This window comes from Neofelis nebulosa, chromosome 14 (assembly GCF_028018385.1).
Source record: "Neofelis nebulosa isolate mNeoNeb1 chromosome 14, mNeoNeb1.pri, whole genome shotgun sequence".
Classification (NCBI taxonomy): Eukaryota; Metazoa; Chordata; class Mammalia; order Carnivora; family Felidae; genus Neofelis; species Neofelis nebulosa.
The window spans coordinates 17,934,048-17,960,754 of record NC_080795.1 but is presented as its reverse complement, the minus strand read 5'-3'; the positions used below and the strand labels follow the sequence as shown (position 1 = coordinate 17,960,754).

At 38.3% G+C, this 26,707-nt stretch overlaps 1 protein-coding gene and 1 long non-coding RNA gene across 3 annotated transcripts in view; one reads left to right on the top strand and one right to left on the bottom strand.

Annotated features, from left to right (window-relative positions):
- The window catches only part of CPA6 (carboxypeptidase A6), a 541,179-nt gene that overhangs the window by 464,167 nt on the left and 50,305 nt on the right, over nucleotides 1-26,707 (top strand). For both annotated transcript variants that reach the window (XM_058699770.1, XM_058699769.1), the window contains one exon: nucleotides 2,224-2,328. In XM_058699770.1, coding sequence (XP_058555753.1) covers nucleotides 2,224-2,328 — 105 coding nt within the window. The remainder of the gene's footprint in view (nucleotides 1-2,223; nucleotides 2,329-26,707) is intronic.
- Nucleotides 18,848-26,707, bottom strand: part of LOC131495008 (uncharacterized) — a 51,637-nt gene continuing 43,777 nt past the window's right edge. The window contains exon 4 of the long non-coding RNA XR_009253715.1: nucleotides 18,848-19,311. This is a non-coding gene — a long non-coding RNA (uncharacterized LOC131495008). The remainder of the gene's footprint in view (nucleotides 19,312-26,707) is intronic.

The window sequence follows — 26,707 nt, the reverse complement described above, 5'->3', positions numbered from 1 at the left end:
CCTTTTCACGTTTGACTTATGGGGAAAAGAAAAGAAATGGTCTTTCACGGGGTCTTATACTTAACATCATTTTAATTTAAGAAAAAATTTCCCTTAGATTTTTGGGCCATATTTAATTTTTACCATTGAGTATTCCAGAGAATGCTGTTTCTGACATATTCAGAGTTACTGATGCCCTTAAAAACAATGGCCTTCAAAATTATTTGTGAGCTGGTGCTACTCAAGGTGAACCAGTGAAAAACTACATAAATTTGTAAGCAGGTATGCATTCTTCCCAGCTGTTGACCCTGCGTTCTCTTTCAGCTACTGACCCAGAGCTCTCCATCCCTTCTCAGCCAAGCATCTAAAAAGATTTCCTATAGGGGCACCTGGGTGGCCCAGTTGGTTAACCATCCAACTTTGGTTCATGATCTCGCTATTTGTGAGTTCATGCCCACATCTGGTTCTGCACTGACAGTGCAGAGTCCATTTAGAATTCTCTCTCTCTCTCCCACTCTTTCTGCTCCTCCCCTGCTCACGTGAACACTCTCGAGAGAAAGAAAGAAAGAAAGAAAGAAAGAAAGAAAGAAAGAAAGCTTAAAAAAAAAAAGATTTCCCTATATCACTGTCTCTATTTCTTCACTTCCCATTCAGACTCACTGGTCTTTGGCCCCAAAGCTCCTCTAAAACTTGTCTTGATGAGATCAGCAATAACTCCTAATTGGTTCTCTTCCTGTCTCTCTGACCATTCAGTGGGTCATTCACTGGCTCTTCTCCTCCTGCCCTTCCAGTGGGTTCTGTTCATCCTAGGGCTCCATGCTCAGATGTGCTGTCCCTCCACCAACCTTTCTAGATGAACACATCCACCCTATGGTCTCAATAATCATTCCATATTCAGTGAAGTCCACCTTCTGGACTTTTACATTCATATTCCATTGCCTACTTGACCTTCTCATCTGAATATTCACAAAAGTACTTCAAGCTCACAATGGCATTGCTGTGGTTGCAGTTAAGAAACATGAGCATCATCCTAAATTCCTCTGCCTTATTTTCACCACTTCCTTTAAATCTACCACCAAGAACTGACGATTTTTTCTTCTAAGTATCTTTTGGATCTGCTCCAATTCCTCCTCTGTCTTCCCTGCTGTTGCCATAATTTATCTCTGGATCTCTTCTCCCTGTACTATTGCAGTAAGGGCCTCAGTACTGAACTTTCTTTCAAGTCCCCATCCTCTCCCGTCTCATACTGTCATCCATCACTGCTGTTAGTGTGCTTGTGTCCATTCCTCTGTGTCTCTCTTTCACATATGCATACACTTCTGTGTCCACCTGCCATTTCTTACTCATACCCCAAAAGCTGATTCTTCAAAGAGGATGTTCCCAGATTCTCTTCCAAGCTTGAGATGCTTTCTTCTAACTTGTCTTCTGGACCAGCTCCAAGTCTTACTCGAGTACTTAAGTGTTTCTTGTCTGAAAAGCCTTCTCCTACTCCCCAAGAAAATTATACGTAACACCTCCCATGTTCCCTAAGCAACTTATGCATCTTCACATCATAATGGTTAATTGTTCCCATGTCTGCCCTCCCTACCAGCATATAAATTCCTTGTCTTTGCTTCTTTGAATCTCCAGTGTCAAGAACAATATCCCCAAAGGATTTCCTGAAGTGTTAGTTGAGTAAAGTAATGAATGAAAACTAGATTCCCTATGAAATAATGTTAATAGCTACCTATTTATTACTGAGTTAGAAACCACATTTAAGTAATATTGATATAATAAGATTATAAAGAAAAACCTGTCATTTGATTCTACAAATCAAATTGTTTTGCTTTTCCATTTTGTGTTGTAATAAAATTTGACTTTGTCCACCTATAAAACGTAGTTATTACTTAAAGAAATATTCCTTGGGATTTTGAAGCTGATTGTTTTAGAATGCTTGGGAGGAAGGGGAATTTAGCATTTTACTTAACAGTCACAAATTATATTAAAGGAGAAGCAAGCCTATTTAAGGGATTGCCCTTTTTGTGTATTTTCCAGTTATTTGATTTGTAATTCAGGCAATAAAGTCATTGTTTCTGCATAAACAAGCCTGCACTTCTGGAAAGATGGGAAATCTCTTTATCTTTTTTGTGAGTTACCTAATCAAACTATAGTGAAGAACTATTCTGAAACCTTATTAAATTATGCTTTTCAGTGAACCTAAAAGTAAAAGCCTGACTTGGTTACTATGAACACTCTTGTTTTCAGCTGGGCAGAAGATCACGAACTTACAAAAGAGCTGTCTGGATAGACTGTGGTATTCATGCAAGAGAATGGATTGGTCCTGCCTTTTGTCAGTGGTTTGTAAAAGAAGTAAGTTAAACCCTTTATACAATGTCCATTTTAGCTAATCGGTGCTTCCCATGTGTTTTTATTCAGTTCAAGGAGCAAAACCAGCAACTGGAAGCCAGCAATACCTGATTGAATAATAACACCTTGATTTTGCTCGGTCACTTTCATGTTTCTGAAGACCTCTCATAACCTGGCTCAGTTTATCCTCACCTCTGCCCTTAGAGGTTGGAGTTGCCAACACTCATTAAAGAGAAAGAATCAGTTTCAGAGCACTTATGAATTCGTAAACAAATTAGAAACTAGCCAGGTAGCTGATATGTTGCAAAAAGATAAACATCCAATTTATGGTGCTTCAGAGAAGTTTCTCATACACTATCCAAGTTGGAAAAGTCTACATCACTTATCACAGTGATGTCACATATACTTTAACAATAAAGGGATGAGCAAGCGATTGCATTTTGCTCTCCTGCTATGGATCTGCAATGTAATCCCAAAGACCTTTGGCATCTGTGGATTTTGTGTTCAGTTTTAGTGCTTTTCAGCAACTCTAGTGATTGAAGATTCATAGTGATTTCTTATTATCCAAAGGCTTCATTTAAATCATAAGTCCTCTGATGCTAGTGTATCAGGTGGGTCTCTATCTCATGCATGGGCCAAACTCATGGACCAACATCTTGATATATGTTTTGAAATTTTCTATCCCTCATCAAGAATGCAATGACTTTCAAGGTTATTTTTACACTTACTAGTAATTTTTAAAACTCTAAAAAGAAAATCAACCACTAGTACTGGTAATAAAAGCGAAAAAGTCTAAGGAAATAAAGGTTCTAAGCTAGAAAATAACCCTACAAATTTCTTTAGCCCTGTGTGTATAGGGAACCATTAAGAATACAAAAGATCTTCGGGATAGAAGGAACATACTTAAAGATCATAAAAGCCATTTATGAAAAGCCCACAGCTAACATCATCCTCAATGGGGAAAAACTGAGAGCTTTTTCCCTGAGATCAGGAACACGACAGGGATGCCCACTCTCACCGCTGTTGTTTAATATAGTGTTGGAAGTTCTAGCATCAGCAATCAGACAACAAAAGGAAATCAAAGCATCAAAATTGGCAAAGATGAAGTCAAGCTTTCGCTTTTTGCAGATGACATGATATTATACATGGAAAATCCGATAGACTCCACCAAAAGTCTGCTAGAACTGATACATGAATTCAGCAAAGTTGCAGGATACAAAATCAATGTACAGAAATCAGTTGCATTCTTATACACTAACAATGAAGCAACAGAAAGACAAATAAAGAAACTGATCCCATTCACAATTGCACGAAGAAGCATAAAATACCTAGGAATAAATCTAACCAAAGATGTAAAAGATCTGTATGCTGAAAACTATAGAAAGCTTATGCAGGTAATTGAAGAAGATATAAAGAAATGGAAAGACATTCCCTGCTCATGGATTGGAAGAATAAATATTGTCAAAATGTCAATACTACCCAAAGCTATCTACACATTCAATGCAATCCCAATCAAAATTGCACCAGCATTCTTCTTGAAACTAGAACAAGCAATCCTAAAATTCATATGGAACCACAAAAGGCCCCGAATAGCCAAAGTAATTTTGAAGAAGAAGACCAAAGCAGGAGGCATCACAATCCCAGACTTTAGCCTCTACTACAAAGCTGTCATCATCAAGACAGCATGGTATTGGCATAAAAACAGACACATAGACCAATGGAATCGAATAGAAACCCCAGAACTAGACCCACAAACACATGGCCAACTAATCTTTGACAAAGCAGGAAAGAACATCCAATGGAAAAAAGACAGTCTCTTTAACAAATGGTGCTGGGAGAACTGGACAGCAACATGCAGAAGGTTGAAACTAGACCACTTTCTCACACCATTCACAAAAATAAACTCAAAATGGATAAAGGACCTGAATGTGAGACAGGAAACCATCAAAACCTTAGAGGAGAAAGCAGGAAAAGACCTCTCTGACCTCAGCCGTAGCAATCTCTTACTCGGCACATCCCCAAAGGCAAGGGAATTAAAAGCAAAAGTGAATTACTGGGACCTTATGAAGATAAAAAGCTTCTGCACAGCAAAGGAAACAACCAACAAAACTAAAAGGCAACCAACGGAATGGGAAAAGATATTTGCAAATGACACATCGGACAAAGGGCTAGTATCCAAAATCTATAAAGAGCTCATCAAACTCCACACCCGAAAAACAAATAACCCAGTGAAGAAATGGGCAGAAAACATGAATAGACACTTCTCTAAAGAAGACATCCGGATGGCCAACAGGCACATGAAAAGATGTTCAACGTCGCTCCTCATCAGGGAAATACAAATCAAAACCACACTCAGATACCACCTCACGCCAGTCAGAGTGGCCAAAATGAAGAAATCAGGAGACTATAGATGCTGGAGAGGATGTGGAGAGACGGGAACCCTCTTGCACTGTTGGTGGGAATGCAAATTGGTGCAGCCGCTCTGGAAAGCAGTGTGGAGGTTCCTCAGAAAATTAAAAATAGACCTACCCTATGACCCAGCAATAGCACTGCTAGGAATTTATCCAAGGGATACAGGAGTACTGATGCATAGAGGCACTTGTACCCCAATGTTTATAGCAGCACTCTCAACAATAGCCAAATTATGGAAAGAGCCTAAATGTCCATCCACTGATGAATGGATAAAGAAATTGTGGTTTATATACACAATGGAATACTACATGGCAATGAGAAAAAATGAAATATGGCCTTTTGTAGCAACGTGGATGGAACTGGAGAGTGTGATGCTAAGTGAAATAAGCCATACAGAGAAAGACAGATACCATATGGTTTCACTCTTATGTGGATCCTGAGAAACTTAACAGAAACCCATGGGGGAGGGGCAGGGAAAAAAAAAAAGAGGTTAGAGTGGGAGAGAGCCAAAGCATAAGAGACTCTTAAAAACTGAGAACAAACTGAGGGTTGATGGGGGGTGGGAGGGAGGGCAGGGTGGGTGATGGGTATTGAGGAGGGCACCTTTTGGGATGAGCACTGGGTGTTGTATGGAAACCAATTTGACAGTAAATTTCATATATTAAAAAATAAATAAATAAATAAATAAAAAAAAAAAAGAATACAAAAGATCTTTAAATATTTTACTTCTATTTCACAGTATTTTGTGGGAAAATTATGTGCCCTGCTGAGGTTTGTGATTTTGAGAACACTCCTAGTCTTGGGAAAATGTCCCTCACAAATGTCAAAGATTTACTAAATTTGTAAAATCTGCCTCTCTGCCAGTACCAAACCCACATAAGTTTATTTAATTTTATAAATATGATATAATAAAAAAATTTTAACTATTCCCACTAAGTATATTAAAGAATTCATATTTTCTTAAAATATCCTGGTAGGACAAATATAAAGTCTAATAAGGATTAACTCTATTAACTTGTAGTAAATACCCATTGTTAGTACATACAACATATTGTCTGCTGCCTTAGGTTTCAAAAGGGAAAGGAGGAAACATGGTTACATATAGAACATCTATTGTTTATAAACTGTGGTCCTGTGTATTATTGAAGAACATAAGAATGTATCTCCCAATTTACCTTACCCTCACATGTGCTTACTTATTTGTTCATGTGGTTATGGTCTGTCTCTTCCTGTACCACTGCCAATGGCAGAAACTCTGTCCTGTTCATTGCTAAGTCCTTGAAACCTAGAACAGCACCTGGCATTTAATCTTCAAATATTTGTTAATGGGAATAATGAGAATCCACTAATGATGTGGAAAGATTTTGGGGAGATGACCTGTCAAGTCATCTCATAGGGTATAAATGGTACCACCTGGATTTTTTCAGTGCACAATCTGTAGAGCCATATGTGGCAGCCCCATAACCCAAGCTAAGTTTCCAAAAAGGAGGAGGACAGTTTAACCACAGAAAAAAGATGAGGTATATAGAATGATGATCAATCGAGGGTAGTTGATTTTGGAGCAAGAGCAAGAAGCATCAATTAAGTCTAGGCTCCATTTCACCAACGATGAGTAAGGAAAAGCTTCATCCCTCTTTCACCAGGTCATCTTCAAACCATGGGGGTCTAGCAATTCCCATGTCTCTGCTACCCTTTCCATGCCCCTCTCACTCTTCTTCATGGCCATCCACCTGCTCCTCCACTTAATCACTTAAGTATCCCATCTGAGGCAGTAACCAGAAACTGGGAAAAGAAGCCTTAGGTGTCACTTGTCCCTGTGTCCTTGTGAAAGCAGTGGGGCTGCTAAGGTGGTAGCAGTGACTGTTGTGCACTGACATTTACACATTACAGGCTTATAGGAGATGTTCTCATCTTGCTTTGAAGCCACCATTCCACTAATGGCGGTAGTGGGGACTAAGGGAAAGGGGATGTCAATGATTTAAATAACTTTAAATATGCTAAGCATTAGAACATCGTCTTATACACTAATTCGGTCCCTTATTAAATTCTCAGCCTCCCAAAATAGGCAGGAGGCTGCTGGCCCAAGAAGGGGCTCCAGGTAGTGTCTCTTTCACAGGCCACCTCCCCTCTACCACAGAAGTCCCATGACCAAGTCCCAGGCTCTCAACTCATCTCATTTCCATGCCTTCTCTAGGGGTACCAGGGAACCTCTGAGCTTGCTCTTTGCCTTCTAGGAGGCTCTGGGATGCTGTGTCCAGCCCTCTCTCGGCTGACTCATGACACACTGCCAGTTGTCTTCTCCTGTATTTGCAGGTTATTGGCATATGAGGGTCAAGTGAGATGATGTCCTCTCAGAGAGACATGGTGAACAGAACAGAGGTCCACTTTTCTTACGATTTTTACCCCAATCTACTAGATTCTACCGTCTCTTGATTTCTCTGGAATTTGAATCCCTTGAGAGGGAGTGGTATCAGAAGCCAAAAGTTTGGGTTCATTGTTTTGTTTTCTCTCTTTCTTGAATGCTTTCCCCAAACTGCACAGCTTAAAACTGCATTTATAACCTGACAGTTTCTGTGGGTCAGCCATTCTGGTGTGACTAGCCATGTACCTCTGGCTCAGGGTCTCTCACAGGCTGCAGTCAAGATGTCAGCTGCATCTTCAGTCATCTCGAGGCTTGTGGGGGGAGATCTGTTTTTGAGCTCACTCACATGGCTGCTAGCAGCCAGAGGTCCTCCAGGGCTATTAGTAATAGACATTCATTCCTTGCCACGTGGGCCTCTCCATAATGCAGCTCACAATACACCACCTGGCTTCCTTCAGGGTAGATGAGAGAGTGAGGGAGAGCAAAACAGCCTCTTTGTAAACTAACCTCAACAGTGACATTCTATCACGTTTGCCCTATTCTGTTAATTAGAAGTGAGTCAGTAGTACCAGACCATATTCAAAGTGGGGTGGGGGGGGCACGGTGATTATACAAGAATATGAATACCAAACATGCAAATCACTGGAGACCCCTTAGAGGCTGCCCACCATACTTTGGTGGGACTTTCCCCACAGCTACCACTATAATATTTGCATCCTTACTCAAATGTGAACTAGGACAAAATTTTTCAAGCCCTTCTGGGATCCTTATAGAATAGCATATTGCATAGAAGTTACTTACACACCAGTTAGTAGTTAGACAGCCCTGGATTGGAATGCCAGCTCTGCACTTTACTAGCTGTGTGATCTTGGGGCAAGTTGTTTAACCTCTCGGAACCTCAGTAATAATAATATGTGACCAATAATGGGTTATTGGGAAAATTAAATGATATAATACACGTAAAAGAATTAATAGAGCACTTGGCATATAATCACTTAATAAAATCAACTCTCAGTACTAGTAGTATCAGTAATTTGGTGTTTTTATTTTATTTTTTATATTTAACATTTATTAAAAAATACTACCTCAGTCATACTGCTATAGGGAACTTGTCTAAGAACTATGTAGTATCAGTTAAATAATAGGGTGGATCTGAACTAAAAGGAACAATGGGTATGGCTTGAGAGAGAAGCACAGGTGTGGTTGTGCTGTGGTTGTAGGTGTTGATGGCTGCTTGGAAGCTGAGTCAGACCTGCAGGTGATCCCAGGCCTCAGAGCCCTCCCACCACATACTCTCCTGGGGCTCCTGGAGATGTAGGGGAGCCCCCACCCTCAAAAGAAGTGGGAGGCTGGGGGCAGAAGAGCATGAGCAGAGGCAGCTTATCCCTGTGGGACAGGCTGGACTGTGGACCTAACTGGGCCAGCCTCTGCCTGAGGCAATGGATTTCTGTCCTCAGCTGGTAGAGCTCTCTCTCCACTGTCAGAGCCACCCTCCGGCTCTTGTGATCCTCTCCTCACCCAGAAAGACCTCATAGAAGGAGGGGATTCTCTGAAATTCTCTGCCCAGGTCCTCGGCCATCTTCTTGTAGAGGTTGAGGGTTTGACGGGTGGCATTCAGGCTCCTGTACACCTTGGGAAGTTGCTTCTCCATTTCCAAGAGGTGTGTTTTCTCCTCTGCCGAGTTTCTCTCCAGATGCAGGATGTGCTCTTCCCACATCTCAAGCTTTATTTTGAGCTTCAGCTGGAACTTCTGAATCTCAGTTTCCAGGTAGGCATTTTCAATGTGAAAAGACACTTCCTCAGCTTGGAGGCTTGTTATTTGTCCTCTGAGCTTCGCAATCCTCTGATTTTCCTCCATCAGTTCTCTGGACAACTTGTTCTCCACATGACACCTGCCCAAGGCACAGTGGCATGGCCATGGATTTTCTGATGGACTGCTGACAGGTGAAAGGAGCCATCACCATTTTCCACTCTCCTCCCCGCCTCTCCTGAGCCCCAACCTTCTATGTGATGTCTAATGAGCTCCAGCACATGCAGCAACTTCAGCATGGTCTGGCCTACGGTCTTGAAGTGGCTCCCATCCTCACTGGCATCCTGGTGTACTTCTGGATTGGGAAGCTCTGGCCTTCCTTCCTCCTCTGCCTTGTCCTGCACTCTCTGCCTCAGCTGCCAGTTTTCTGGACCAGGAGGGCTAGACTTCCATGCAGATCAGGGCTATCATTTGAGCCTTCTGTTATTTTCCTCCCACAAGGTTCTCTATCTTCCTGTGATGCTCCCAAGATGGGATTTTCATCAGTTAGTTGAGAAGGTCTTACGGGCTGGCTTTTTTGAATTTCCTTCAGCAGTTGCACAGTGTCCTCCTCTGAAAACCAGCTGAGATTTTCCTTCAGGGCAGCCAGAGCAAGGGTTGTAATGAGAGAGGACTGGCCTCCCACCCTGGTGGTGTGAGAGCTTCACGGGCTTGTGCCTTTAGTCCTGTCTCCTCCACACCTTTCCCAGATGCTTCATTCTGGGCATATTGCCTCCTAAGAACCCCCTCTCCTCTTCTTAAACTGTGTCCACTCTTTACTATGAACGCCATCACTGCAGTGCATATGAGGATCACCCAGAGAAACCCAGAGTCTCCTGGCATGTGTGGCATACTTTCATACATCACCAGCAAGGCAGCCCACAGCTGCTCCAGGACCAGCTGGGGAGACATTTCAGTGGCCACCAGCTGGCTCCAAAGGGCCTTGTGGCTCTGCCTCCCAACACCAGTGTCCTATGGGCCACAAGTAACTGCTTAGAACCCCAAGGAGGGTTCCATCTCCAACACAAACCAGTGCCTGGCAACCAGGACTGACATCAGTTGGACTGAGGGAGGGCGTGCCCAAGTTCTAGAAGACCCTACTGCCTTCCTTTGCTTGTTCGGTGGACAGAAAGGGAAACTGTTTTACACAGTGCATGGGGGAAGTGGACAGGCTGATTCCAGCCTGGAGCTGGGCCTCTGTCAGCACCTCTAGAGGGTTATGGCAGGGCCATACCATTTCTCTCCTCTGCACATATCTCAGGCATAGGGGCACCCATCCCTGATTGAGGCTCGTTCCCCCCATTCACAGAAACCTGGTCCCAGAGACCTCCTCCCTCTGAGGTTCCCTCTGTCCTGGTCTTTTGTCAATGGGTGGGTGGGGACAGGGGTACCAGACTGAAGGGTGTCCCCAGAGGTACGAACCAAGAGAGTAGATATCCACTTGTAACAACACACAAGGAAGCAATACAACTGGCAGGGTCAGAGATTTTCGTGGATGTTCAATGGAGCCTGTTTTTCTCATTAAATCCATGTGTTCATGGAAGTGTAGGTGAGTGTCTATGGAGGTGGCTTATATCATTTTCCTTCACCCTGAAGAAATTTTTTTATACTTTTTGCATGGCAGATGTACCAGCAATACCTTAACTTTTGATCTGTGCGAGTCTTCATTTCTCCTTAACTTTTGAAGGATAACTTCAGAGGCTACAGGTTTTTAATTTGGTGGCTTTTTTATTCCATTCCAGTCCTTGGTTGCATGGTTTCTAAAGGGAAGTCTTTTTGTAGTCCCATCTGTGTTCCTGTGTAGGTGAGTGGTTTTCCCCAGTGGACCCTGTTCCCTTTTTGCTGTTTCTTTAATTTCCTGCAGTTGATGATATTCCTATGTACAGATCCTTTTTAGTTTATTTAAGTACCTCTACACCTAATGTGGGGCTCAAACTCATGACACCGAGATCAAGAGTCACATGCTCTTCCAATTGGAGCAAGACGTCCTCCATGTACAGATTTTCTGGTGTTTATTGTGCTTGGTGTTCTCTGAACCTCCTGGATCTATTACTTAATGTCCTTTTTTCTTTTAATTGATAGCCATTATTTCTTCTAATCTTGTTCCTCTTTCTTCGCCTGGTATTCCATTGCAAATGTGTTACACCTTTAATATTGTCCCACAGTTCTTAGTTCTACTCTGGTTTTCCTTCTCTCCCTCCCTCTGTCCCTCCCTCCCTCCTCCTCTTTCCTTTTTACTTTGAGAAATTCCTATTGATCTCTCTCCAGTACAAGTTCCCTAATTCTGTCCTCAGCTGTGTGCAGTCTACTAATGAACCTATCAAGTTCATTGTTCACAATGTTACATGTTTTTTTTTTTACTTGAGCATTTTTTCATTCTTTTCTAGAATTCCCATCTCTCTTCTAACATTGTCAATCTGTCCTTGCGTGCTATTTTATCCTCTAGAAACCTGAGCATATTAATCATCATTGTTTTATATCCTGGTCTCAGAATTCCAACATCTATGTGTGTTTGAGACTGGTTCTCATGCTTTCTGTGTCTCTGCAAACTGTTTTTTGCCTCTGAGTCTGCCTTAAAATTTTTACTTGTGAATCAGGCATGATGTACTGGGTATAAGGCACTGCCTTCAATGACAGGCCTGTAGTAGCCTGTTGGGTATGTGGCAGGGAGGCATTCTTAGCCCCCATCAGTCTTGTCTCCACTGCTCCCGAGCCCCGAGGGTTGTAACCTCCTGCATGCTCCCAGTCATTTCTGTCAGGCAGGACAGGAGAGCAAGACAGTGAGGGTAGGCAGAGTGGGGTGTTCCTCTTTCCTAGGTCAGTTATGCTCGGGTAAAACCCCAGCGGGTTAGGCTCAGGTTAACTAGATTACCCTCAAGGCAGGCCTTATTAAGAAGAACAGGATACTCTGGTGAATTTCAAAACTTGTTTTTCCTCTTCTTACTCAAACGATGAGGAGATTTGTCTCAGATCTTCACTGAGAGAATCTGGTAGCACTCCTGGAGTAAACCCACAAAGACATGACACCCCACCCACTGTGACTGAGTCCACTCCCCCAATACAAGTCCACCCAATGTACAGAGAAATCATTAGAAAATCAATAAAGACATAAACTGAACAACACCATCAACCAACAGGATCTAAACAACATTTATAAATCGCTCTGCCCACCAACAGCAGAGTGCACATTATTTTCAAGTGCCTATGTTCCAAATATTCAAGGATTATATTCTGGGTCAAAAAACAGACCTAAGCAAATTTAAAAGAATGAAAATCATGCAGACTGTTCTCTGACCACAATGAAATCAAACTAGATATCAAAAGGGGAAAGATAACAGGAACATCCAAACACTTGGAAGATAACATTCTTCTACATTATCCATGGATCAAAGATACAATCTCAAGTTAAGTTTTAAAAAATACATTGAACTGAATGAAAATGAAAATGTAACATATTAAAGTTGGTGGGACCCAGCTAAAGCCATGGAGACAGAAATTTATAGCATTCAATGCATACATTAGGAAAAGTCTCAAAACAACCTAAGCTCTCACCTTAAAAACATAGAAGAAGAATACAAAATAAATCCAGAGAATAAAACCAAAAGAATCATTCTACCCAATTTCAAGATACATAGCTACAATAATCAAAAATGTGTGGTGTTGGTGAAGAAATAGACTGAGATAAATGGAAGAGAATAAAGGATCCAGAAATAGACCAACAGATTTTTGACAAGTGAAAAGCAATGCAATGGAGGAGAGAGAGCCTTTTCAATAAATGGTGCTGGAGAAAGTGGGCTTCCATAGGCAAATAAACTACAATCTAAGTCTCATACTTTATGCAAAACTTAACTCAAAACTAATCACTGACTGAAATGTAAAGCTATAAAACTTTTAGGAAAAAGGAAAAAATCTCCAGGGTGTAAAGCTAGGGTAAAGAGTCCTTAGATTTGACATCAAAAGCATGTTCCATAAAGGAAAAGTTGATAAATTGGACATCAAACTTAATCAAAATTAAAGATTTGTACTGTGTGAAAGACCCTCTTAAGAGGACAAAAAAGACAAACTACAAGCTGGGAGAAAATATATGCAAACCACATATCTGATAAAGGACTCGGATTTGAAGTATTAAAATTCAAAACTTGATGCAAAGAAAGCAAGCAATTCAGTGAGAAAATGGGCAAAAGGCCTAAAGAGACGTTTTACCAAAGAGTATACAGATGGCAAAATACATAAAAAGTTGCCATTAGACAATTCAAATTAAAACTACAAAAAGCTATCATTACACACCTATCAGCATGACTGAAATAAGAGAAAGAGAGACCCCACCACCAAATGCTGGGAAGGATATAGAATAACTGGATCAGTCCTACATTGCTGGTGGGAATGTAAAATGATAGAGCTAACTCAAAAACAGTTAACGGTTTATTGTTTTAAGTTTTTATTTAAATTCCAGTTAATATACAGTATAATATTATTTTTAGGTGTATAGTAGAGTGATTCACTTCCACACAATTTCTTTTTAAAATAGACATGCAACTACCATATGACCCAGTATTGCGCTTCTTGGCATTTATCCTAGAGAAATTAAAACTTATGTTTGCTCGAAACCCTGCACATAAATGTTTATAGCAGCTTTATTTATAATAGTCAAAACCTGGAAACAATCCAAATAGCCTTCCATGCCCAAATGGGTAAACAAACTAGTACATTCATACCATGGAAAACTACTGAGCAATAAAAAGGAACAAATTATGGAAACACAAAGCAACCTAAATGAATCTCCAGAGAGTTATGCTGAATGAATAATCCCAAATAGGTAGATACTGTGTGGTTTCATTCATATAATGTTCATAAAGTGATAAAATTATTGCACTGGAGAACATATTGGTAGTTGCTGGGGTTAAGAAGAGGTGGAGATGGGAAGAAAGTGGATGTGGCCATAAAAGGGCATCCTGAGGGATGCTTGTGGTGATAGAAAATTCTGTGTCTTGATTAATGTTAGTATTCTGATTCTGGTATCATGCTATAGCTCCTGAAGATGTTGCTATTTGGAGGAAGTAGGAAAGGGTACGTGGGATTTCTTTGTATTCTTACAATTATATCTCAAAATGAAAAATTTATTATGAAAATAATACCCAGGTCTCAAATTCCTGGATTCCATTCTCTGGAACCAGGTACTATGTCTTGCCTAGAGAATCAGAGGCAGTTTTATCATTGCTCTTTCTTCCCTGCTGTATAATCCTCAAGTGACCTGACTCACTATGCCATGGACACCAGAAGTATAAAGATGTGGCTCTGGTTCCATATGTCCTTTTTGTCGGCCAGATTGATTATCCTGTGCCATGCCCTGAGAGCCCCTTCCACTTCTGCTTCCCACTCTAATTTAGCAGATGGATCCATGAATATCTTGGACACACAAAGCTCAGAAAACAGTGATACAAAAGCAAACTACCTGGCTTAAATAAGGAGATAGGCTCGATTATTTTGTTATTCTGGAAAATTGTTCAAATTGAATTCATTATCAACATGTAACTGATAGTTCATTATCTCGAATAACTGCTGGTTGGCAGACATTTTTAAAGTGCAAAATACGTGATTGTGGGTTTTTATTTTTTTTAATTTAAAATTATGTTGAAAAATATAGAGCCATCACTTTTGATTTTAATACTTGCCACCTCTCCCTTTTTTCTAGTATTCATATCACCAATATTTATGTCTCGTAGGGAAACAGGTATGCTTGGATTGCAAAATCTTTCTTTTGTTAAATGCTTGCCTATACCAGGTTAGCAGATGTTCTATACATGGTATTGTGGGGGTTTTTGTGGGGGGAAGGAAAAGAGGAAGCAGACTTACTGGACCTACTATTGAATTGTGTTCTACAGATGCTCCTTTACCATGAGACCAAAAAAGAGCTTTAAGAAACACTACCTGTGTTGGGCGGTGGGAGGGGAAGGGGAGGAAAGAGAGGCAAACCAGAATATAGACTTTTATTTTATTCTGTTTTATTTTGTTTGAGAGATAGTGAGCAGAGGAAGGGCAGAGAGAGAGGGAGACAGGGGATGCGAAATGGGCACTGTGCTGACAAGCACAGAGCCCAACACGGGGCTCAAACCCATCAACTGTGAGCTCATGACCTGAGCCAAAGTCAGACATTTAACTAAATGAGCCATTCAGGCACCACAGGAAACAGATTCTTAACTGTAGAGAACAAACGGAGGGTTAGTGGAGGAGTGGTGGGCAGGGGATGAGTTAAATGGGTGATAGTTTAAGAAGGGCACTTGTAGTGATGAGAACTGGGTGTTTTATGTAAGTGATGAATCACTAAATTGTACACCTGAAAATAACAATACACTATAAACTGAAATTTAAATAAAAAAAGAAATCCTACCTGTTCATAATAAAGTGTTCTTAAATTTGTCATGGGCCAAGAGGAACTATACATATACTAAATTCATCAAAGGAAGAAAATTAGATCTATAAGGAGAAGGAAACAAATATACAGGTACACATATTTATATAGATATTTATATATTTTATATTTACATATATTTATATATTTACATATTTATATACATACACTTCAAAGGAAAAAATCATTCATTTGCTTCATTTCTCAAAACATCTCCAACTGAATGAGGCAGTTTGGGTTTTGTTCACTTTTGAGAGTTTGAAGTTATCTGTCTCCCAGATTGGATATCTCAAGCCATGGCTGGTCCTAGGTGGCTCAGAATTATGCATAGCACTTTATTTCTGCCTCCGATTCTATATTGCTTAAGTAAATTTTGCCAGGGTTTTTATTCATGGAATTTTTAGAAGGTAACTCAGAGAAAGATTTGATTTCCAACTGAGGAAAACTTTTCCAAGCATAAAAGCAAAGGAGGGAGGCATAAAGGAAATGATTGCTAGCCCTGACTTAAAAATATTTTGGAGGAGTATTTAATGATATAAGAAACTGTCCATGACTTGCTATATCAAAAAATAAAAGACATGGACATTATAATTTCAATGTGGTAAAATTTGTCTCTGAAATAAATATGCATGAGAAATATGCTAAATGCTAAAAGAATTATGGGTGGTTTTTATTTTCTTCATGTTTTTCTGAATTTTCCAAATTTTCTATATTAAGCAAAACAAAAATATTTTTAAAACAAATTTAACCCAGTCAAAACTGAATGCATTTCATTCTCATACTAAACTCGTTTATGCTTGAGTCATATATTCCTACAGGTATTTTAGAATACCTATACTCTAGGTGGTTGAATTCTATTTAACTCAGCAGCAGACCAAAGATAAAACAAGAATTGGTGAGATGATCCAAGGGCAAATTGAGACAAAAACAGTCTAAAATGGAAAGTTCTTCCGGACTTTGAAGAAGTATAGTATACAGGTGGATCTAATTTGATCCTGTCACAGAAAGTGAAAAGCACACACAAAAAATTTTTAAAAAAAAAATTTTTTTTTCTTAGTTTCCTAGGTCAGCCACCATATTCCTCTGCTGCTACCTAATTTAAAAGTTCAGCCCTCCAGGTCCAGCCCGATACACTACAAATACACCTCCATTACACATTCCCACCCATCTATACGCTGCACTAGTGATGGCTAATCCTGGTGCCAAAATCTGGCATGTGATTCAGATGTTCTATGTAGATAATTCAAATAGCCAAAAATAGGAATGGTGACTTTCAGAGAAGGGGGAGTTATTTTCTAAGAACCAGGAGATGATTCTGGGCAGGGTAAGTAGAAATATTTGGAGACTATGGTGTGTTGTGTGTATAGGACAGAGCTCTAAGGAAGATTTGGTGGTTGTGGGAGAAGTCCTTAAACTGGGAAGGCTTTCCGGAATGGGAAGATTCTTTGTCCAAGGATCAAAAAGCTTTCTTAGGAATACTCCTTTGGCTAACCACCCCTTTCAGTGTCATTATGTCTTGCTGGTGACTAAAGGTAAAAATATAAACCCTTAAATGTAGGTGTAAAACTCAAAGTTTTGGTTCAAAAAAATGTATTACTAAAAATAAAACTTTTAGAGAAAAGGACTTAAACTGTATGTATAAAAAAGTGCCCGAAGCCAGGGGACAAATAAGTAATTAAGAGGGTTATTAAGCCTGGATCAAATATGGGTTCAGTTGAGTAAGCCTTTGTTCATAATTGCATGATAAAAAAAAAAAGTGTATCTTATAAAAATGATCTGTATTTTCAAGTTGTCTGACTTTGCTCACTACCACTGCAAGTAATGACAACATTTTGCTTACCAGCCTCTTAGTACCTTTAACTCACCATATTCTCCCATCCTCCCCAATCTAATCCTTTGCATCCTCCAACCCAGCTCTCACCCTTTTATTCAATTTATAAGGTCTTCTACATAGCAGGGGATATGTTAATGTTCAGTTTAAGTTTAAATCCATTGCATCCATTTTACTCCACTGTCCAGTATTTGAAAATGTTCTGGACATTGTTTCTACAGACAGTCCTTGCTTTTCTTCCAAGTAGTGCAGGACTGTAAAAGTGACCATGAAAGCTGAAGCAATAAAAATCCATCTTAAAAATCAACGGGGGAAAATTAGGTTTCTCCTGTGACCTCTATTTATTTTTGTCAAAAGTTTAAAAACTCTGTTTTAAATACATAGGGAAATGATCAAAAAATAGTAAAACTAGTATTTATTATACCATGACTTAAAACATTAAAAATAGGGCGCCTGGGTGGCTCAGTCAGTTAAGCGGCCAACTTCGGCTCAGGTCATGATCTCCTGGTCCGTGAATTCGAGCCCCGCGTCGGGCTCTGTGCTGACAGCTCGGAGCCTGGAGCCTGTTTGAGATTCTGTGTCTCCCTCTCTCTCTGCCCTTCCCCCATTCATGCTCTGTCTCTCTCTGTCTCAAAAATAAATAAACGTTAAAAAAATTTTTCTTAAAAACATTAAAAATATTGTTTCTTTGTCAAAAAAGTTATGGGTAATTTGGATAGTGCTTGCCTTCACATTATATAACTTACATGAAGTTAGCATCATTTTTATGCTGTGGCAAATTGGCATATTCCTTTCTTAGTTTGGATCAGCTTCCAATTTTTTTTTCCTTTGCACTTTCAAATCATAAAATATCTAAGAATTCCTTTAATGTGAAATATTGACAGCATCTTTACTTCGGGATCATCTTCCCCCTTTTCATCACAAGCAATTTTCTCATTTTTGTCTGCAAGTTTATCTTCATTAAGTTCCTCTGGTTACATATCCAGAGTTGAATGGTGACCATGTCAACATTTCCTGTGGTCAGCCATTTCTTCTATAGCTCCATTAAAATTGGTTCAAATTTCACCTCTACATTATCACTTTTTATTCTTTTGTTGCACTTTCATCTGTTAACCCATTTCCTCTTACCATCATCCATTTTTGTAAAATGCCACGTAGGTGGGGGAAAAAAGGGGGAAACACGGCCTGACACTTTGCTGTCGGTGTATAAATTGAAGAACAGACACACAGTGACCAATCCACCCACTGACCAACTTTAAAAGAAGTGGCATAATTGGTCACAGATCTTGATGCACATCTGTTATTTATATAGTGTTTGTAGATGAAAGATCTAGCCGTGGTGACTAAAACTTGAACTGCACTTGTTGGAGGACTGACGTTATTTAAACTGTGATAGCTGAAATTTGTGTATACTGGAGACCTACAAACTGACAACAACTGTACTTTCTTTTAGTAGGTAAAAAGTTGTGATATAGATTTCCATAATGCCACAGAGTTGGTCGTGGCCTTCTACTCTGTTGTTCCTGAGTAATTACGTACAACTAACCATTGTTATTAGGCAACCTCATATAAAAGCTCTAGAAATGAAGCGTAGTATTAAATGGAAAAAGTAGAGCAGACATGCACCTGATATTATAGTCTTCCTGGTGATGCAGAGCACTTCAAATATTTATATTTTACTTAGAAAATATAGATTTTTCAATCATTACTGGCCTGCTATATTAATCCCTGGGTAGTTCTGAGTATAAATTAAGCATAAAAGTAACTGGAATTTAAAGGATTAGCATATGATTTTCCAATTCTCCATCCTTCATTCACAGAACCTTTTTGCTCATTTTGCTTTCAAACTATTATTTAGTTACCATTTTGTATTTAATGAGCTTCTCACAGTGTGACATCAAATTATCTATATAGATCATGCTCCCTTTTTAAAATCTCCTTGAAAACTCCTCTAATTAATTTCCATCGTATTAAATTTTAAATACTTTCTTTGTGTTAAAATGCACCTGTGTTGGTATTACAACTATTTCCATCCTAAATAGTTTTACTTCAGTCCAGATGAGGCTATTCTGCAGCTTGACTGGTAACTGTGCCCTTCCTTTGGCCTCAGCTGTAACATGACTTGTTATCCCAGTGTGCCCTTGTTGAATATAGTTATTATTCTTAGGTCCTCTGTAGTGATTCTAGAACAAAAACAAATGTAAAAAATGTAAAGGATATCTTTTTTAAAGCCAGTAACACCAATTCTAAAATTAAAAAAAAAAAAAAAAAACAACCTCTGACATTCCAAGTTGTCCTGGGGTAAGTCTAAGAAAGCAATATTCAATCAAATCCAAAAACTGAAAAGGAGGGAAACCCTTTAGCCCAACTTTGTCACACTATACAAAGACTTTAGTAGTTGTGAAATTTTTCTTCAAATTTAAGTTTATTTGATGAATTTGGTATATGACATGCATATACTTATGGGAAAACCAAAATAGTTTTGGCGAGTGGTGAATGTGAAATCATTCTTTGTCACTTTTGAGAAATTCCCTAACCTAATACCAAACATATTTTCCCAGCAAAATAATATTCAAAACTTCTCTGTTTATTTTCAAATTAAAATCTATTTTGGCAAAGTATTTTTAAATAAATTGATGAAGTGAGGTGAGTGTAGTACCTAAATACTGCCACACTGAGGCATGTGGTGCATTGTGACTGCCTTTCAGATCACAACTACTAGTCTTCCTCATCAGCAACAATAGTAGTCTAGAAATTAAACTTGCTTAGCCCAGATGGCACTTGATTAGTAGGCATCTCCTTTCCTGTGTGTATGGGTGGTATAAATTTATCGCCAAAAAGAGTCCCACATATTAAAAAGAGAGCACACCCCCTACTTTATGGTTATCATATGTTAGGATAATAGGATATAGTCATATGGTCATCTTTTTTCTAGAAACTCCACCTAAACCATGAAAGAGAAATGATCTATGTCCTATTACTTAAAGCACTCAGGCAAGAAGGTCTCTCAATTGTCCTATTCAGGATTGAACAGCCATTACATTGTGATCATTCCCGCTTTGACCAGATGGAGAATAGCTGTAATTCTTAGAGAGTTATAAAAAATCACAAATATAGCATATGTAATACAATGACACTCAGAAGAACATGTTCTGGCTAGTCTTGGAAATTAAATCCACTCCAGAATAGAATACTAGAAAACAGCTTTCTTATTTAATATGTAATTTGGATATGAAGAGCTTTAAAATGAGTCTATGTTAATGACCTCAAGTAAAATTTGACAATTATAAGAAAAAAATGACAAATTTAAAATGTTTTTAACACAATTCTCAGTGATTAAGAAAACAGGCAAATTTTTAGCAAGAATATAGATATAAACCATGTGGCAAATTTAATCTAATAAACACATATAGAATCCATTCCCAATAATTAGAGATTGCATATTCTTTTCAAGCCCAGCTGAAACATTTACAAAAATTGACTATACACTAGGTCACAAAACAAGGTTCAAGAAATACTAAAGAGTCCATACATATAGACCATATTTTCTGACTGTAATGCAGTTGTTAGAAATTATGAAAATGGGATTTAAGGAAAACTCGCCTGTTTTAAAATTAAAAATGTGATTTAAATAAATGAAGGAAATTTTTCAATATTTACAACTAAATGGAAACAAAACTATTAAAACATAGAGAATGTAACATAGTACTGAAGAGGAATTTGTAGTTTTAAATATATTACAAAAGGATAAGGTCTCCAAATTAATGAGCTAAGATTTCAACTCAGATTTGAAAAGGATAATGTGCAGAAACCAATGAAACAAAGCAAAGATACACTCCTCCCTGTGTGTCTTCTTTTAATATTTAATTTCTGCTTTAAGCCTAGATGGTTTTCTCCCATAATAATATAACTCTGATACCAAAACCAGACAAGGACAAAATAAGGAAGGAAGGAAATTATAGGTCTCAGGAATATAGATGTAAATATTAGCAACCTGAATCCAGCTAATATAATACATATCATAACCAAAGGAGCTTATCCCAGAAATATAAGGATAATTTAACAATAGAAAATTACTAATTAAAATTGATTATAACAACTATAGTTAATATAAGAAGAAAGATTACATGCAAAAATTCAACATTCATTAATGACAAAAAACAGCATAGAGCAGACATCTTTAATGTGCTCAACCTTAATTTCAAATCAGTGTGAAGGGAGAAGGGTCAAAAATAGCCAAGGAAATTTGAAGAATGTGAGGAGACCTATCCTATCAGACCCTGATTCTATATCAACCATTGTGTGGTTTTGGTGAATGAATATAAACCAAAGTACATAGAGCAATTCCACGCACAAATGAAACCTGACATTTGACACAGGTGGAACATGAACTCACTAGAGAAAAAGTGAACCATCCAAATGGGTACAGTGGCACAGTTGGTCTTCCATAGCAGAAAACTAAATCCCAATCTCACATCCTATAAAAAAATTATTTCTAGGAGGTTTAAGGCTTACATTTGAAAACAAACTTTAAAACAACTTTTTAAAGAAAATACAGGGTAACGTCTTTATGATCATAGGGCAGAGATGAGTTCTTAAAACTGTATACATGTAATTGTGAAAGAAGTTTATGTACAAGGATATGATGAAAATAGGAACCAATAAGCTATAAGAAAGGAAGATGTTCATGACGTATTTTAACAAAAGGATTACTATCCAGAATGTGAGAATAAGAGTTTAATTTTTTTTAATGGGCATAAATGAACAATTTATAGAATTGCATACGTGTGTGTGTGTGTACACACACAGTTCAATTTATTTAATGTGAAATGAGAGAAATGTGAAATCAAAATTTCATGAACCCATTAGATTTTTTTTTTTAACTGAAAGGTTAATAATATCAAGGGTTGGTAAGGTTGTAGAGCAATGGGAACTCTCATTCATTGCACATGAGAGTATTTACTAACTTTGAAATAGCATTTAGTAAAACAGAAGGCATGTATAAATCCATGGCCCAGAAAATCTATTCCTAGATTTATCATAAACTCTCTAAGGGGTCTAACTATCAAGAAGGTCTAACCATTATAAATATGCCCCCAACTTGAAAGCACCCAAATAAATAAATCACAAACATAACTCACTGATAATCCAATAATAATAGGGGATGTTAAAACCCCCCACTTAAAGCAATGGACAGACCACCTAGGCAAAAAATCAGTAAGGAAAAAAAAAGCTTTGAATGACACACCAATCCGGATGGATTTACAAACATATTCAGAACATTTCATCCTAAAGCAGCAGAATACACATTCTTCTTGAGTGCATATGGAACATTCTCCAGAATAGATCACATACTGGGTCACAAATCAGCCCTCAACAGGTACAAAAAGACTGAGATCATACCATGTATATTTTCAGATCACAATGCCATGAAACTTGAAGTCAACCATGAGGAAAAGTGGAAAGCCCTCAAATATATGGAGGTCAACATCCTAGTAAAGAAGAATGAAAATTTAAAAAAAATACATGGATACAAATGAAGTGAAAACATGACAGCCCAAACCCTTTGGGATGCATCAAAGGCAGTCTAAGAGAGAAATATATTGTAATTCAGGCCTTTCTCAAGAAGCAAGAAAGGTCCCAAATACACAACCTAACTTTACACCCAAAGGAGCTAGAAAAGGAACAGCAAATAAAGCCTAAAGCCAGGAAAAGGGAAATAATAAAGATTAGAGCAGAAATAAATGATATAGAAACAAAAGAACAGTAGAACAGTCCAACAAAACTAAGAGCTGGTTTTTTGAAAGAATTAACAAAATTGATAAACCCCTAGCCAGACTTCTCAAGAAGAAAAGAGGAAGTACCCAAATAGATAAAATCACGAATGAAAGAGGAGAGATCACAACCAACATGACAGAAACACAAAGAGAATACTATGAAAAATTATATGCCAACAAACTGGACATTCTGAAAGAAATAGCATTCCTAGAAACTCACACACTACCAAAACTGAAACAGGAAAAAATATAAAATTTGAACAGACCCATAACCAGGAAAGAAGTTAAAACAGTAATCAAAACTCTTCCAACAGACAAGAGTCCTGGGCCAGATGCCTTCCCAGGAGAATTCTACCAGATACTTAAGAAGAGCTAATACCTATTCTTCTCAAACTGTTCCAAAAAATAGGGAAAACTTCCAAACTCATTATACAAAACTGGCATTACCTTGATTCTAAAACCAAAAACCCTGCTAAAAAGGAGAATTACAGGACAATATCCCTTATGAACGTGGAAGCAAAAATTCTCAAGATACTAACAGTTCAACACTATGTTAAAAGAGTTATTCACCATGATCAAGTGGGATTTATACCTGGACTGTAGGGATGGTTCAATATTCACAAGTCAATCAATGCAGTATACCACATTAATAATAAAAAAAGAATCATATGATCCTGTCAATAGATGCAGAAAAACATTTGACACAGTATGGTACTGGCACAAAAATAGACACTCAGATCAATGGAACAGAATAGACAACCCAGAAATGGACCCACAAAAGTATGGCCAACTAATCTTTGACAAAGCAAGAAAGACTATCCGATGGAATAAAAACAGTCTCTTCAGTAAATGGAGCTGGGAAAACTGGACAGAGACATGCAGAAAAATGAACCCGGACCACTTTCTTATACCATACACAAAAATAAAATAGATGAAAGACCTAAATGTAAGACAGGAAGCCATCAAAATCCTTAAGGAGAAAGCAGACAAAAACCTCTTTGGCCTTGGCCGCAGCAACTTCTTACTCAACATGTCTCCAGAGGCAAGGGAAGCAAAAGTGAAAATGAACTACTGGGACCTCATCAAAATAAAAATCTTGTGCACAACGAAGGAAACAGCAAAACTAAAAAGCAACTGACAGAATGGGAGAAGATATTTGCAAACAACATATTACATAAAGGGCTAGTATCCAAAATCTGTAGAGAACTTCTCAAATTCAACACCCAAAAAACAAATAATCCAGTGAAGAAATGGGCAAAAGACATAAATAGACACTTCTCCAAAGAAGACATCCAGAGGGCCAACCGACACATGAAAAAATGCTCAACGTCACTCATCATCCAGGAAATACAAATCAAAACCACAATGAGATACCACCTGACACCTGTCAGAATGGTTAACATTAACAACTCCGGCAACCACAGATGTTGGCAAGGATGCAGGGAAAGAGGATCTCATTTACACAGCTGGTGGGAATGCAAACTGGTGCAGCCCCTCTGGAAAACAGTATGGAGGTTCCTCAAAAAATTAAAATTAGAACTATCCTATGACCCAGCAATTGCAGTACTAGGTATTTAACCAAGGGATACAGATGTGCTGTTTCAAAGGGACATTTGCACCCCAATGTTTATAGCAGTGCTATCAACAATAGCCAAAGTATGGAAAGAGCTCAAATGTCCATAGATGGATAAATGGATAAAGAAATATATACACATACATATACACAAAGGAGTATTACTCGGCAATCAAAAAGAATGAAATCTTGCCATTTGCAACTACATGGAGGGAACTGGAGGGTATTATGCTAAGTGAAATTAGAGAAACACAAAAATCATATGACTTCACTCATGAGGATTTTAAGAGACAAAACAGGTGAACATAAGGGAAGGGAAACAAAAATAATATAAAAACAGGGAGGGGGACAAAACAGAAGAGACTCATAAATATGGAGAACAAACTGAGGGTTACGGGAGGGATGGTGGGAGGGAGGATGGGCTAAATGGGTAAGGGGCACTAAGGAATCTACTCCTGAAATCATTGTTGCACTATATGCTAACTAACTTGGAGGTACATTAAAAAAATTTTTTTTTTAATTTGACAAACTACAGCATCCTTTCTTGATAAAAACCCTCAACAAAGTAGAGATAAATGGAACATACCTCAACGTTATAAAGACCATATATGAAAGGCCCACAGCTAATATCATCCTCAACAGGGAAAAACTTAGAGCCTTTCCTCTATGGTAAGAAAAAGACAAGCATGTCCATTCTCACCATTACTATCTAACATAGTATGAGAAGTCTTAACCTCAGCAATCAGACAACAAAAAGAAACAAAAGGAATCCAAATCTTCAAGGAGGAAGTCAAACTTTCACAGATGACATGATACTGTATGTAGAAAAGCCAAAAGACTCCACCAAAAAAATTCTAGAAGTAATACATGAATTCAGCAAAGCTACAGGATATAAGATCAACATGGATGTATCTGTTGCATTTCTATACATCAATAATGAAGCAGCAGAAAAAAAATCAGGGAATCAATCTCATTTTCAATTGCACCAAAAACAATAAGATACATGAACTATTGGGACTTCATCAAGATAAAAGGTCTCTGTAGAGCAAAGGAAACAATCAACAAAACTAAAAGCCTACAGAATGAGAGAAGATACTTACAAATGACATATCTGATAAAGGGTTAGTGTCCAAAATCTATGTAGAACTTAACACCCAAAAAACAACCCAGTTAAGAAAAACAAGAATAGACACTTTTCCAAAGAAGACATCCAGATGACTGACACGTGAAAAGATGTTCAACATCACTCATCATCAGGGAAAAATAAAACTACAATGAGGTATCACCTCAGCCATAGAATGGCTAAAATTAACAACACAGGAAACAACAAATGTTGATGCAGATATGCAGAGTAAGGGTAACTCTCTTTCTCTGCTGTTGGGGACACAAACAGGTAAAGCCACTCTGGAGAACAGTATGGAGGTTCCTCAAACTAAAAATAGAATTACCCTGTAATCCAGCAATTGCGCTATTAGGTATTTACCCACAAGATACAATAATACAGATTCAAAGGGGTACATGTTCCCCAATGTTCAGCATTATCAACAGTAGCCAAATTATGGAGAGAGCCCAAATGTCCACCAAGTGATGGATGGATAAAGAAGATGTGGTATATTATATACAATGGAATATTACTCAGCCATCCAAAATAATGAAATCTTGCCTTTTGCAAAGACATGGATGGAGCTAGAATGTGTTATGCTAAGCAAAATAAGTCAAGCAGAGAAAGACAAATACCATATGATTTTACTTATATGTGGAATTTAAGAAACAAAACAGATGAGCTTATGGGAAGGGGGTGCTAGAGAAGAGAGGGAAACTACAAGAGTCTCTTAATGTTAGAGAACTGAGGGTTGATGGAAGGAAGTGGGTGGGAGATGGGCTAGATGGGTGATGGGTGCTAAGGAGGGCACTGGTGATGAGCACTGGGTATTGTATATAAGTGATGAATCACTGAATTCTACTTCTGAAACCAATATTGCACTGTATGTTAACTGATGAAAATTTAAATTTAAAAAAAGGAAAATTCACACATGTCTAGGAGAAATGTGCAAGAATGTCCATTGCAATATTGTAACAAAGCAAGTTAATTCTCCATCAACAAAATGAGGAATCAATATATTGTGGATTTATCTATAATAGCATACCATTGTGCAGTTAAAATGAATAAATCAAGTGTCAAAAATATTGGGGAGAAAAGTAGACTGTAGATTGATACATAATGATTTG